The following is a 16,394-nucleotide window of genomic DNA, read 5'->3' as shown; positions in this document are numbered from 1 at the left end:
GGCGACTTAGGCCTGTGTGCCATCAGGTGGTGAGTGTGGTATTAGCTTGCCGCGCCTCATTGTTGCCTCATAAAGAACCCCCGTTCCCAGCTCCGCGGAAAAATGCCCTCTCCCCCTAACTTTTCCATTTAAACCGCCCCTTTTTTTCTTTCCTCTTTTAATTATCGCGCCCTTTTTAAGCAGCGCCAGTCTCAAGGGCTACTTTTCATACATTATCGTAGCAATTCCTGCACTGTTGACAAGCAATTTTGGCTCTAATTAAACTGTGTGTAAAGGTGGTAGCCATGGTCACACCTTACAGCGTCGAGATTTTACCCAGAGATGAAAACAAAAACCTATCGAGAGTTTTTCCCCGGGAGTGATTTACCGCGGCTGCACAGGAGGGGTAGCGAGGGGCCCCTGTGTGCTGCCACTGGCCCCGGGGCCAACACACAGACACGTCTTCATCCCCCAGTCTCTTTGATGGAATGCACCGAGACTCGTGTTCCCTCTCCACCTCCCACTCCTGACTAAACCGCTCTGCCAACTCCGTCTGATCTGCCCTGGCTTTCCCTACCCTGCCCTCTACCCAGTACACGTCGGCCGCCGCGGCTTGGGTAATTGGTGTGGCCTGTAAACTTAACCTGGGTTTCAGTAGTGGCGTTGGCCACACGCTCAAGGCCAGCTCTCCTGCATTATAAATATCCATGTGTTGGCGCTGGACTGTCCTGCTGGAGGTGCCGCCGCCGCCGCCGCTCACCACAGAGTTGAAGGGTTGGTCCCGGGCTCTGCAGCTGCTGGTGTTGCTGGGCTGTTGCTCTGGCTGCTGCTGCTGCTGCTGTCGTGGCTGTTGGTTTTGACTAGCGGTGGTAGTGGTCGAGATATCATCATCACGGCTGCCACGCAGCGAGTGATAGTTAAGAACTCTGTTAATGTATAGAGTCAGTCATGTTTTAGTCTGCCAGTGAAAGTCAGAGGTTGTTTTGTTGTCCTTTTGCTTACTAGGTATTCCTGATGGGGCCATCTGAAGGTTTAATAATCTATACTGGTTTTCTTCTCCTTTATTTCATCTTCCGTCACATTCCCGTACAACTTCTTCTTTCTATGTATTCCCCATGTTGACCAGCTGTACAGGGTACGAGTATGTCCTTACAGTCCATCGGCTCATTTGCCTTTCAAGCTTCCACCTGTGTCATCTTGTCCTACAGTCTCCCTGTCTAATGAGGATCTCCGTGGTGTAGTGGTAAGACACTCGCCTGGCGTTCCGCGAGCGCTTAGTCATGAGTTCGTATCCTGGCCGGGGAGGATTTACTGGGCGCAAATCCTTAACTGTAGCCTCTGTTTAACGCAACAGTAAAATGTGTACTTGGTTGTAACAAGGATTCTTCGCGGCGGGGATCGTATTCCAGGGACCTGCCCGAAACGCTACGCGTACTAGTGGCTGTACAAGAATGTAACAACAGAATGTAACAACTCTTGTATAAAAAAATAAAAAAAACGATATCCTTACACATCTTATCTGCTATCTAGTGCGGTGGTGTAGTGTACTGGTATAGTGAACTGTGGTGGTATAGTGAAGTATGGTACAGTGTGGTGATGATGGTGTTGATAAAGTGTCGTTGTTATAATAAAGTGGTGTGGTGTGGTGGTGATGGAGTTATGGTAATAGTGAGGTGATGGTGTACCAGTGTGGTATAGTGGTGATGTAGTTATGATAATAGTCATGTGATGGTATATCAATGTAGTATAGTGGTGACGGAGTTATGATAATAGTCATGTGATGGTGAATCAGTGTGGTATTGTGGTGATGTATTTATGATGATAGTCGTGTGATGGTGTATGAAGGTGGTGGTGAGCGTGACGATGGAGTAACCAGTGTGATCATTGTCCACAGAGAGCAGCAAGTGCCCCACGCCGGGATGTAACGGGTCGGGGCACGCCACCGGGCTCTACTCCCACCACCGCTCCCTGTCCGGCTGCCCCAGGAAGGACAAGGTCACCCCGGAGAGTAAGTCACCTTCTCACTATCCTGTGTGATGGGGATTTTTTAGCATCACCTAGTTAGCTTTTTTGACACACTGTACTCCACTTCATATAGTCTAGGGCAGCTGCACTAATGCAGATGTACCTCATGTATTAATAAAAAAAAATGACCATTGACATATGTGGAGCCAGTTATGCATTGTATTTCAAAATACATTAAAATCAGTATTTCTATTTATTTTTATTTGAGAACTCTTAATTAAGGTTAAGTATTTTTTATTTGTAATTGATTAGATTTAAGAATTTGCAAGTTTTAGATAAATGCTGCTGTTTAAACCATTATAATTTGAGCATCATAAGCACCAGACTTATTTGGAGGCTGTTCACTTCATAGCGCCATATTTAAACTTTTTTTATGGTACTGATAATAATCAGTAGGCCTACACGGTGCTATGACCCCACAGTCACAACACACGTCAGCCCCACGTGCTGAGTGTGTTGAGACCACAACACACTCACAACAGCCAGGTATATCACCTCTATTCTTGTCCCGCTCTCCAACTCTAACGATGGGCCTAGAGAATGGTAATTGTTCTGACAGTAAGACAGTCTTGTACGGTACAGGTAGGAGGGGGGGGGCGTAGTGGAGGGGGGGCGGGACACCCCTAACTTGATCAATTATTCATTTGTCTTAATATATCTCCAAGTTCATTATTTATGTTCTTAAGTACAACTTGCCTTCCTGTTGTATTTGATTTGAAGTTTTAACTTGTAATGGACTTTGAAGATATTTAAATTGGAATATTTGTGTGTTTTTGTCAAGATTCATTTGTCTCTAAAAATCTCAGATCGATATTTTGTCAAGTTACTTGATCACAAAGAGTCACAGCAACACTGTGAGTCACAGGAACAGTGTGAGTCACAGGAACACTGTGAGTCACAGGAACAGTGTGAGTCACAGGAACACTGTGAGTCACAGGAACACTGTGAGTCACAGGAACAGTGTGAGTCACAGGAACACTGGGAGTCACAGGAACACTGTGAGTCACAGCAACACTGTGAGCCACAGGAACACTGTGAGTCACAGGAACACTGTGAGTCACAGGAACACTGTGAGTCACAGCAACACTGTGAGTCACAGCAACACTGTGAGTCACAGGAATACTGTGAGTCACAGGAACACTGTGAGCCACAGGAACACTGTGAGTCACAGGAACACTGTGAGTCACAGGAACACTGTGAGTCACAGCAACACTGTGAGTCACAGCAACACTGTGAGTCACAGCAACACTGTGAGTCACAGGAATACTGTGAGTCACAGGAACACTGTGAGCCACAGGAACACTGTGAGTCACAGGAACACTGTGAGTCACAGGAACACTGTGAGTCACAGGAACACTGTGAGTCACAGGAACAGTGTGAGTCACAGGAACACTGTGAGTCACAGGAACACTGTGAGTCACAGGAACACTGTGAGTCACAGGAACAGTGTGAGTCACAGGAACACTGTGAGTCACAGGAACACTGTGAGTCACAGGAACACTGTGAGTCACAGGAACACTGTGAGTCACAGGAACACTGTGAGTCACAGGAACACTGTGAGTCACAGGAACACTGTGAGTCACAGCAACACTGTGAGTCACAGGAACACTGTGAGTCACAGGAACACTGTGAGTCACAGGAACACTGTGAGTCACAGGAACAGTGTGAGTCACAGCAACACTGTGAGTCACAGGAACACTGTGAGTCACAGCAACACTGTGAGTCACAGGAACACTGTGAGTCACAGCAACACTGTGAGTCACAGGAACACTGTGAGTCACAGGAACACTGTGAGTCACAGGAACACTGTGAGTCACAGGAACACTGTGAGTCACAGGAACACTGTGAGTCACAGGAATACTGTGAGTCACAGGAACACTGTGAGTCACAGAAACACAGTGATTCACAGGAACACTGTGAGTCACAGGAACACAGTGAGTCACAGGAACACTGTGAGTCACAGGAACACTGTGAGTCACAGGAACACAGTGAGCCACAGGAACACTGTGAGTCACAGGAACACAGTGAGCCACAGGAACACTGTGAGTCACAGGAACACAGTGAGCCACAGGAACACAGTGAGCCACAGGAACACTGTGAGTCACAGGAACACAGTGAGTCACAGGAACACTGGGAGTCACAGGAACACTGGGAGTCACAGGAACACTGTGAGTCACAGGAACACTGTGAGTCACAGGAACACAGTGAGCCACAGAAACACTGTGAGCCACAGGAACACTGTGAGTCACAGGAACACAGTGAGCCACAGGAACACAGTGAGTCACAGGAACACAGTGAGTCACAGGAACACAGTGAGTCACAGGAACACAGTGAGCCGCAGGAACACTGTGAGTCACAGGAACACAGTGAGTCACAGGAACACTGTGAGTTACAGGAACACTGAGAGTCACAGGAACACTGAGAGTCACAGGAACACTGTGAGTCACACTCTGCCCGTCTACAAGATAGTTACATCACATTAATATGTGTGTTCCTCCCTTTTAGTTTCTTAATTGTTTAGAAGAATGTCTCGCGCCTGTTGTGACACAGCTCTCAACAACCGCACAACTGTTCCTTAATTGTAATTTTGAAATCATTTGAACTCTAACCCCACTAAATGGTGAGAGTGACAGTCAGTTTCCCAGACATATTCCTGTTCACTTCCCGCCATATGTCACTCCCCCCCCCCTCTTCCTCTCTCAGTAAACACCCCCTCCTTCCCATCCCCACCTTGAACTCTTCTTCCTCCACCCCTGCCCCCCATCCTCCCCCCCTGCCTCTCACACACACACACATCTTATCTTGAGAGGTTATCTTGAGATGATTTCGGGGCTTTAGTGTCCCCGCGGCCCGGTCCTCGACCAGGCCTCCACCCCCAGGAAGCAGCCCGTGACAGCTGACTAACACCCAGGTACCTATTTACTGCTAGGTAACAGGGGCATTCAGGGTGAAAGAAACTTTGCCCATTTGTTTCTGCCTCGTGCGGGAATCGAACCCGCGCCACAGAATCACGAGTCCTGCACGCTATCCACCCGGCTACGAGCCCCCCCCCCCACACACACACACACTAAGAACTCGACATGACCCAGCCAGGATTCGAACCCATGACGTCCAGGATCACCCCTGAACGTGCACGGTACCGTGACCACCGCACCATTGATCGTCATTAGACGATCAATGGTGCGGTGGTCTAATCGGAGACAGGTATTAAATCAGCCTCAGGTGTTTGATCAGTGACAAGTGTTTAATCAGTAAGGTAGAGTAGTGAGGTAGGGAGGCGTGTAGTTACCTGAGGGAGGTGGTGTCCGCAGTTCTCGCCGCCCACGAGACCATCGTCAAGTGCCCGACGCCCGGCTGCTCGGGGCGAGGCCACGTCAACCAGTCGAGGCACTGCCACCGGTCCCTCTCCGGCTGCCCCGTCGCCGCCGCCTCCAAACAGGCCGCCAGACACGCCCGCCAACGCATGGCCCTTCTGCAGCAGCCACACATCCCACTACAGCAGACAGGTAGGTACGGCGGTGGCGCTTCTTGCGCTCAGTTGGGAAGCGTTCATAATCACTTTTCATTTCCAGTTTGTGAAACAGTGACAATAGAAATTTCGAACACAGGAAGTGAAGAAATGGTTGAGAGTTACTGAGCCAAATGACCAAACCACACACACCAGAAGATGAAGAGACGACGACGTTTCGGTCCGTCCTGGACCATTCTCAAGTCGATTGACTTGATAAGGGTCCAAGACGGACAGAAACGTCGTCGTCGTCGTCTTGTGTGTAATTTCGTCATCACATCTTCAGCCACGGTATTGTGACTCATCGTCTGCATACTGAACCATATATCCCTCAACATCACTATAAATGCTTCACACTTGTGATGTAAATACAAATAATTGCCAACAGAGCCTAAACATCTAGCCTTATCTATGCCTAACTATAAACAGAAATCAATATGCTCGAGAATGTCTGTTTTTCTCTGTTCAAGGATAAAAACAGACGCTTAAAGCTGGCATCATCCAACTTTTCAAGATGACACATGGGCGGTGTGTGATTGTCACAGGTTGCTCGGGATAGGCCACATTGCTCAGCTTTTAATAAATATCGGCTCCCCACAGCGATTTTGATGAAGTTTGAAATCGAAGATTTTATTTGCGTAGAGTATTGACTAATATTTTCCTCTTTTTAGAACTATTGCATTTTCTGTGCCAAAAATAGAGAGGGGGGGAAGGTGTAGATGGGGGAGGTTATGTGAAGAGAGAGGGGAGATAGGGGAAAAGAGCAGTAGACAGGTGGATGGTGCTAAAATAGAAGGGTGGGTGGATGTTTCAGTAGACAGTCGCGTGCTGCTGCAGTAGACAGATGGTGGTGCTACAAAATTTGACTAACTATTATCGTATACTGTGTGGTTATAAACGACAGTAATCTCTTTGTTTATACATTGAGAAGTGTGGTGTATATACCATAGTACCACATTGAGAAGTGTGGTGTATATACCACAGTACCACATTGAGAAGTGGGGTGTATATACCATAGTACCACATTGAGAAGTGTGGTGTATATACCGTAGTACCACATTGAGAAGTGTGGTGTATATACCGTAGTACCACATTGAGAAGTGGGGTGTATATACCATAGTACCACATTGAGAAGTGGGGTGTATATACCATAGTACCACATTGAGAAGTGTGGTGTATATACCATAGTACCACATTGAGAAGTGTGGTGTATATACCACAGTACCACATTGAGAAGTGGGGTGTATATACCATAGCACCACATTGAGAAGTGGGGTGTATATACCACAGTACCACATTGAGAAGTGTGGTGTATATACCACAGTACCACATTGAGAAGTGGGGTGTATATACCACAGTACCACATTGAGAAGTGTGGTGTATATACCACAGTACCACATTGAGAAGTGGGGTGTATATACCACAGTACCACATTGAGAAGTGGGGTGTATATACCACAGTACCACATTGAGAAGTGTGGTGTATATACCACAGTACCACGTTGAGACGCCGTATATTGTTTGGGTGGCATTGCTGCCAGTCTCATATCTTCCCTTGAGTATCATTAAATTATATTTTTTATACAATAAAACTGGCAATACAATTTACAGATTGTAATACAACTGTAATACAATTGTAATGACGTGGTGAGGCCGGAGTTGACTCACTCCTAGACTGCTTGACATGGTTCTAGCGTCTTGACTGTTGACAGTACTCCAACAGTCACACATTACAACATACGTCAGCATGAGGGATCTGTTGTAACTTACTGGTTCATATAAACCAGTTAGAGCACTCCTGTAGCATGTATTCTGCCAGTGCCTCTATAGCAAGTGGCGTAAACATTGCCTGAAGTGTCTTTACTGTTGGAATGAGGTGATTGATGGAAACTTTCAAGATGTTAAAGCTAGATTTTGCCAATGAATAACTATATTTTAAATAAATCTTTACCCTCAGTGTGGGAAGACCTAACTAACATGAACTTGCTTATCCACAGCCCCGACGTCAGACCGCCTGCTGAGACCCGTGTGCTTGGTGAAGCAGCTGGACTTCTCGCAGCCGTCGCTGCCTCTTCTCCCGGGTGCCGGCGCTCCTGCCACTTCCACAGCCTCAGCCACTAATATCTCTCCGGCCTTCCCAGGCACCTCAGCGGATGAGCTAACTAACCAGCATTTAAGTGCTGAACTTTCCCCCAAACCCCTGTCCCTTGTAGCCTCTACATCTGCGTCCACCGCGTCCGACTCCGCGTCACCGCTTGTGCTAGCAAAGACAGAAACTTGCGTAACGTCTTCCACGTCATCCAAACCATCAACGACAAATTTTTCCAGCGCGCCCTCCCCACAGGGGTTTGCCTCCCTGTGCTCCCCAGCACCAGACGAAGACGCAGGCTCTTCTGCTGCCTCGCCCCCTCCATCAGCTGTAAGTCCCTCCTCCATTCTTAAAACTGCCGGGATTTGTTCGACCAGTTTCGCGGGAACTTCTTCCGCCACTTCGAGCACAAGTGTTGAGGCGCGGTCTTGTGATCGCGACCCCTTGATGGAGACGTCAACGGTGCCGCCCCCAGCAGCCCGCGACCCTCCCGGTCTCCGCCCCCAGGATCCTCCCAAGACCTGTATGGAGGAGGTGGCAGGGGGAGGCAGGCTTGCCCTCACCCCCACCAACAATAACAACACCACCACGACCAATAATAACAATAACAACAGTAACAGTAGCAACCATAGTGGTAGCATCACCACAACCACAACAAGCTCCAGTAACAGCAATAGTAATAACAACAGCAGCAGATCTCTCAGCCACAGCCCTCACAAAGGTCTCACGTCACTAGACTCGTCTGTCAAGGCAACAGAGAACACAGGGTTGGGCTGTTTCGGCTACAAAGGCGAAGACGAGGCGGGATTAATCCGGCCGGCAGCCATCACGGAGGTACGGGCAAGTGATGCGCGGTTTGACCTCCCACACTCCTACACCACGCTCGATCTAGACCGCCAGGCCGCCATCCCTGTGTCACAGCCACACATGCCGCCCACGCCAACAACGTTCGACACAACCGTCGCTGGCGGTGGATCCTTACAAGGGGGATCCATCACCCCAATGACCCCGGCTCCGGGTTCCCTCGTGGGCGGTAATGGTCCTCTTCTTCCACATGGCCCTTTCGACGCCCTGAAGCCGCCCGTGTCCTCGGAGTATCCCATCACAACCACCCACAACAGTTTCTTCATGAACAAGGCGTGTGGAGCAGAAGTAAAACTGAACGACACAACGCCCTGTTCGGTGGCCTGCATGCCGCCAGTCCCACCCAACTCAATGTACCAAAGGTTAGTTTTAACACATGAACACCCCATCACTTTAATATAGAACACCTTCCTGGAATAACCACATGCGTAGAGACCTTCATGCGCATGAATACAACATGACAGTGCGCTTGTTGCGTGTGTGGGGCGGTCAAGCTAGGTGACACAGTGCGCCCCAGAGTACTGTGTCCAAGGCTGGTGGTGAGCAATCACCACTCTGCCTTACCACGCCACGTAGCACCACAGAGAACACTCTTCGCCTAACATTTACTCTTTCTTTGCTTGCCACATACATTGTTCTATATTTGGGGGGCCCTGGACGCATTACTTTCCTTCAGTTATCATAAGTGTTCATCATTCTCTCTTCCCGCAGCCCCGGATATCGCTACGACAGCTCGGCAATTAATCTGAGCGTCAAGACCTCGGCTCTCGGACCTAACCCCATGTCCCCAGCCAATGTTATGGACCTTTCGGGTCCCATGGGTACCGGAGGTCCCATGGTAACGTCACCACACTACCCAGGGCCAGGCGTGTCCCCTTGTTACAGCGGACCCCAACTGGTGTCTCCCGGCAGCTCTCATGACTCGCAACACACCAACCAGACCCTCGACCTCTCCCTCGCACGACCTCCGGGCTCGCTCAGGTATTACACACACACACGCACACACACACACACACACACACACACACACACACACACACACACACACACACACACACACACACACACACACACACACACACACACTTAGGGGCCTCGTAGCCAGGTGGATAGCGCGCAGGATTCGTAATTCTGTGGCGCGGGTTCGATTCCCGCACGAGGCAGAAACAAATGGGCAAAGTTTCTTTCACCCTGAATGCCCCTGTTACCTAGCAGTAAATAGGTACCTGGGAGTTAGTCAGCTGTCACGGGCTGCTTCCTGGGGTGTGTGTGTGTGTGTGGTGTGGAAAAAAAAAAAAAAAAGTAGTTAGTAAACAGTTGATTGACAGTTGAGAGGCGGGCCGAAAGAGCAAAGCTCAACCCCCGTAAAAACACAACTAGTAAACACACACGCACACAATGGAGTCCATATCTAGACAAGCATAAGACTAAACTGGAAAAGGTTCAAAGGTTTGCCACCAGACTAGTACCCGAACTGAGAGGTATGAGTTACGAGGAGAGACTACGAGAATTAAACCTCACGTCACTGGGACACAGAAGAGTTAGAGGGGACATGATCACCACATACAAGATTCTCAAAGGAATTGGTAGGGTAGAAAAGGACAAACTATTTAACACAAGGGGCACATGCACTAGGGGGACAGGTGGAAATTGAGTGCCCAAATGAGCCATAGAGACGTTAGAAAAAAAAATTCAGTGTCAGAGTAGTAGACAAATGGGATGCATTAGGCAGTGATGTGGTGGAGACGGACTCCATACACAGCTTCATGTGTAGATATATGATAGAGCCCAGTAAGCTCTGGAATCTGTACACCAGTTGAATGACAGTTGAGAGGCGGGACCAAAGAGCCAGAGCTCAACCCCCGCAAGCTCAACTAGGTGAGTACACACACACACACACACATGGCAGCTCAAGTTCAACCCGAGTAAATGCAAAGTAATGAAACTTGGCGGCGGAAACAGCAGGCCAGACACAGGATGCAGAATAGGAGATGAAGTACTTAATGAAACGGACAGAGAGAAAGATCTAGGGGTTGATATCACACCAAACCTGTCTTCTGTAGCCCACGTAAAAAGAATTGCGTCTGCGGCATACACGAGGCTGGCTAACATCAGAACAGCATTCAGGAACCTATGTAAGGAATCATTTAGAATCTTGTATACCACATATGTAAGACTAATACTGGAGTATGCGGCCCCAGCATGGAGCCCGTATCTTGTCAAGCACAAGACGAAGCTGGAAAAAGTTCAGAGGAATGCCACTAGACTAGTCCCAGAACTAAGAGACATGAGTTACGAGGAAAGGCTGCGGGAAATGCACCTTACGACACTGGAAGACAGAAGAGTGAGGGGAGACATGATCACTACCTACAATATCCTCAGGGGAAATGACAGGGTTGACAAGGATAAGCTATTCAACACTGGCGGCACGCGAACAAGGGGACACAGGTGGAAACTGAGTACCCAAATGAGCCACAGGGACGTTAGAAAGAACTTGTTCAGTGTCAGAGTAGTTAACAGGTGAAATGCATTAGGCAGTGATGTGGTGGAGGCTGACTCCATACACAGTTTCAAATGTAGATATGATAGAGCCCAGTAGGCTTAGGAACCTGTACACCTGTTGATTGACGGTTGAGAGGCGGGACCAAAGAGCCAGAGCTCAACCCCCGCAAGCACAATTAGAGTACAATTAGGTGATTACCCACTCACACACTCTCGCTCTCTCATACTCATGCAGTTGCTCTCTCTCTCTCTCATACTCACTCATACACTCTAACGCTGCACTCTTATTAAAACTTATTTACACAAAAAAATACAGTTGAGACTGTAGAGAGGAATGATTAGATCTTAAGGACTCCTTGCAAGACGTTGATTATTGCCTACAACTTGTTAATAAGTTAACACTAATTTGACATTTTGGATTTGAATTTGACATCAATGGACAATTGATTTATCCCGTAATAATTAACTTTGTATAACAAGTTGATGTTCAAGCATGACCTAACGTATATATATATATATATATATATATATATATATATATATATATATATATATATATATATATATATATATATATATATATATATATATATATATATTCTTTGATGACTTATTGATGTCTTGTGGATTATTAATAGAAATAATTTGAGATGCAGCCATGGAAATGTATTTATAATCAAAATGGTTCTATAAATGGATAGAAATATAATTCACCAGGTCGTTCCTCCCCAGTGGGCCGACCAGCCCAGAATACAGCCCTCCCTCGCGCCTCGGGTCAGGGTACCCAGGGGGCGGCGCGCCCTTCCAACAGCCACCAGGGATAGATGAGCAGACGGAGCCCGTGGACTTCTCCTCGCCTGCCGAACCTGTCAATTTCAGCCTGGCGCGGCCCCTCGAGTACGGCGTCACCCCCGACTACTCCCGCGCCCCCACCGCCCCCGCCTGCCCGCCCCACGACAACTCCTACGCCACCACCCCCGACAGAACCCACGACTTTAGGAATATGAACGGTGAGCTGGTGACCCGTGCCCTCCTACTGGGGCCTGGTGACCCGTGCCCTCCTACTGGGGCCTGGTGACCCGTGCCCATACTGGGACCTGGTGATCCGTGCCCCCATACTGGGGCCTGGTGACCCGTGCCCTCCTACTGGGGCCTGGTGACCCGTGCCCATATAGGGGCCTGGTGATCCGTGCCCTCCTACTGGGGCCTGGTGACCCGTGCCCCTATACTGGGGCCTGGTGACCCGTGCCCCCTACTGGGGCCTGGTGATCCGTGCCCCATACTGGGGCCTGGTGATCCGTGCCCCATACTGGTGCCTGGTGACCCGTGCCCCCTACTGGGGCCTGGTGACCCGTGCCCTCCTACTGGGGCCTGGTGACCCGTGCCCCCATACTGGGACCTGGTGATCCGTGCCCCATACTGGGACCTGGTGATCCGTGCCCCATACTGGGACCTGGTGATCCGTGCCCCATACTGGGACCTGGTGATCCATGCCCATACTGGGACCTGGTGACCACAGTAGTCGAGATCTCTCGACTCCTCCTGGAGGTTCCTTAAGGGGGAAATCCTTCCTTGTTAATGTGTCTTTGAATGTTGCTCAACATTACTAACATTAATGGCTTTAAATGTTCCTCAACCGTGTTAACATCTGTTTCTTGAAATTTCACAAATCTTCCCTAACACGTAAATCTTTAAGAGACGTAAATGCTGCTAACATCTGAATCTTGAAGGAACAGTAACGATAACTTACATATAGGATCTTTGAGTAGTTTTAATAAATACTGCCACTGCATCAGTCTTTAAGTAACAGAAGCATTGTTACCATCTTAATCTTTATACAACACTAAAAATTACTAATATCTGAAACTAATAATGTTTACTCTGCTAGTGCCAACTAGCCTCTGCTAATCTCTGCTAATCCCCACATCACCTTCAACCACTTAGTAAGTTTTCTTACCTCCACTGATCCACGCTTAATCCCACTAACCCCCACTTACTCCCAGTAATCCTTCTTACTCATATCTCCATCTTATCCTCCTCTTCTTTACTATCCTCATTTGCTCTTGTTAATCCCAACTATCCTATACTGACAGTTGCTCAACTGCACTGACCTTATTAATCCCTACTGACCCGACCTAGCCCCTTCCTGCGCCATATTGGGTCTTCTAACCCACTATCTATAATCCTGTAACCCACTATCTATAATCCTGTAACCCACTATCTATAATCTTGTAACCTCCTATCTATGATCTTCTAACTCATAATAGGGTTTACTTTCCCCTATAACCCCTTGCTACTACCAATAATTCTAATAATCCATACTAACCCTTACTAACCTTAACTAATACGTACTGATTCATATTTACCCATTACTATCCTCACTGTTCCCTTACTATCCCCAACTAACCTTTGCTAACTCTAACCTCTTATAACTCCAACTAATGTGTCACCTAATGTCAAACTATCCCAAGTATCCCCACAACCCCTCTATTAACCCCTTACTTATCCCACAAACCCCTACTAACCCCCACAAACCCCTAATAGCCCCTATTAACCCCAACTAACCCTTACTAACCCTTACTAACCCCTACTAACCCCTACTAACCCTTACTAACCCTTACTAACCCCTACTAACCCTTACTAACCCTTACTAACCCCTACTAACCCCTACTAACCCCTATTAACCCTTACTAACCTCTACTAACCCTTACTAACCCTTACTAACCCCTACTTTCCCCATCTAACCCCTACTAACCTCCCTACTAACCCCTACTAACCCCCCTACTAACCCCCCTACTAACCCCCCTACTAACCCCTACTAACCCCTACTTTCCCCAACTAACCCCTACTAACCCCCCAACTAACCCCTACTAACCAGGCTACAACACCATGACCACACGACCCTACGACGTGACTAGCGCCTACAACGCGGGCTACATGGGCTACCAAGGCTACCAGGGCGGCTACATGGGCGCCGGCAGCTACGGGGCTACGATGGCCGGAGACTACATGACCACCAGCGCCTGCACCACGCCCTACCAGCTCTCCCCCTCGCGGTCACAGCCCCCGCCCACGCCCATGCCTGATAGGTACGCCCATCCCTCCTCATTCTGTTTCCCACGCCCATGGTCGGCACTTATATATTTTTGACGTAAAATATTAAATTGATTATTATCAAGCATTTTTTTTATTTAACTTAAGAATAAAAGTCTACGTAGCTAAGTTCGAGCATTTCATTTTGCTCCTTTCTATAGTTTAACTTTTTGTTATCATTTTTGGCTACGAATAAAAAGTCACAGTACAATCATTTAAGTAAAAGACATAACGTTGTAAGTGTTAATTTAGAGCACTGTGCATTGTGTGTTAATATCCAACATGAAAATTTGGAAATAGACTAAAAAAAAAAAGTTCCTAAGGCCAACCTTCGCCAGGGGCCGGAAGCTGTATCCAAATCCAGGCAACTCCTTGGGTAAACAACGTTGATGTAACAGTAAATCAACGTTGATAACGTTGATCTGACGGAGATTAGACGTTACTTGAGTCTATTCTGCCCGCTGGGTGACCGTTCAGTCCTTAATCTTCGTTATGAGGCTACTGGTACTCTGGAGTCAGCCAGCGAGCTGACCACAGAGGCCCCTCCCCTGGTGTGTGGGAGTCACGGCTGACCACGGAGGACCAGGTGTAGGAGTAATACTGTAGAGTGTATGTAGTGTTGTCCTCACAAGGCAGAGTTCGCGTGACCCCTCACAGTTGTCCTCACAGGGCAGAGTTCGCGTGACCCCTCACAGTTGTCCTCACAAGGCAGAGTTCGCGTGACCCCTCACAGTTGTCCTCACAAGGCAGAGTTTGCGTGACCCCTCACAGTTGTCCTCACAAGGCAGAGTTCGCGTGACCCCTCACAGTTGTCCTCACAAGGCAGAGTTCGCGTGACCCCTCACAGTTGTCCTCACAAGGCAGAGTTCGCGTGACTGGTCACAGTCCTGTAGGGAGGCTGCTGGATACTGTGTTCTCACGTTCACGTGCGGGGAAGGCATCCTGATGTCCTTGAAATATTAGCACGTAATATTATTGACGGTGAAGATGAGGGAGCGTGTCGACATGGATATCTTACACTGCTACTCAAATGTGTCTCTTTAACACACCTTTATTTTTTTTCAAGACGGTATGCGATTACCTGTCAACGGTCTGTTATATCACGACGTTTAACATTACCTGTCAACGGTCTGTTATATCACGACGTTTAACATTACCTGTCAACGGTCTGTTATATCACGACGTTTAACATTACCTGTCAACGATCTGTTATATCACAACCAGCAAAATAAGTCCATAAGGTGTATTTCAAAACCATTATGATCAAGAATTACAAATAGGCATTACATTTGCTGAGCGACTTAATTATATAATTGTCATCTCTTGCATTACCACTGAAAATGCGACCTACCTCAGTAGGCAGTTTCCAAGAGAAACGGAAATTCAAACGTAAATACCAACGTTGATTCAACGTTTAGTTAACGTTAGTCTTGGGTACTGTACCCACTTAGATGTTGGTAAAGTGAGCATCAAGGTGATGACTCGAGACAATACTCGTGGTTGATCAAATATCATCAGTGTGAGAGATGATAGTGAGCATGAGGCTGCTCTCCGTCTTGACAGTGTTGTGTGTGTGTGTCGGACATTTATCGTTGAGTGGAAACAAAGCTGTTGGACAGAAGGTGCAGTTGTCAGCATGGCTTACTATCAACACAAATAGCTCTTTGATATCAGCCATACTTGTCTATGGCTAAAGATGCATTGAATTCACAAGTACAATCATTATATAACTATGATGACTGACGGCCACCGGCGTGAACCATAGGCCTGAACATCTGGAAAGTCATGATATTCCGTCTACACTACAACTCTTATCTAAACTTACTAGAATTCTGCGAGGTTTACATCGTGGATTTGCTCCATTCTCTTTATTAGCTTGGAAGACATCTCCCAGTCCTCCAGGATGTCTGACTATGACCTCCTCCCCAGTAACAGCGTGCGCCCCTACTCTAGGAGTGCTGGCAGCCGTCGGGACGGCAAGGAGCTCATACAGTGTCCGACGCCAGGCTGCGACGGCATGGGTCACGTCACCGGCAACTACGCCACCCACCGCAGGTTAGTGGACGCCCCCGGTAACGTGAAGGCACACACTCTGCTCACTGGATCCTTGGGGGGTGTGCCTAGGTGTGACCTCAAAACATTAGATCCCATATATTTGTTTTGATGTAAGTGACAAGGTCGAAGGTGTAGGAGATATGGCCAAGTAAGGTTCCTCTCTATCCTTTTGTTCGTTAACTAAGTGTATAAACTTCAAGGTGGCTCAGCATTGTCTTGACAAACACCTTTCCTTCACTTTTCATGAATTAAGAAACAAGACTAGGATTGAGGAAGGAGG

General features: G+C 47.9%; 1 protein-coding gene across 6 annotated transcripts in view; it reads left to right on the top strand.

Annotated features, from left to right (window-relative positions):
* Positions 1-16,394, top strand: part of LOC123745261 (myelin transcription factor 1) — a 213,040-nt gene that overhangs the window by 170,890 nt on the left and 25,756 nt on the right. For 2 of the 6 annotated variants that reach the window (XM_069300614.1, XM_069300608.1), the window contains exons 5-11: positions 1,874-1,987; positions 5,316-5,510; positions 7,509-8,826; positions 9,176-9,445; positions 11,684-11,976; positions 13,845-14,055; positions 15,989-16,114. In XM_069300614.1, coding sequence (XP_069156715.1) covers positions 1,874-1,987; positions 5,316-5,510; positions 7,509-8,826; positions 9,176-9,445; positions 11,684-11,976; positions 13,845-14,055; positions 15,989-16,114 — 2,527 coding nt within the window. The remainder of the gene's footprint in view (positions 1-1,873; positions 1,988-5,315; positions 5,511-7,508; positions 8,827-9,175; positions 9,446-11,683; positions 11,977-13,844; positions 14,056-15,988; positions 16,115-16,394) is intronic. The other 4 variants (XM_069300612.1, XM_069300611.1, XM_069300613.1 and 1 more) reach the window with 4 other exon arrangements.

Source organism: Procambarus clarkii, chromosome 44 (genome assembly GCF_040958095.1).
Source record: "Procambarus clarkii isolate CNS0578487 chromosome 44, FALCON_Pclarkii_2.0, whole genome shotgun sequence".
NCBI lineage: Eukaryota > Metazoa > Arthropoda > Malacostraca > Decapoda > Cambaridae > Procambarus > Procambarus clarkii.
The sequence above is the reverse complement of the archived record's forward strand: the minus strand, read 5'-3'. Positions and strand labels throughout refer to the sequence as shown.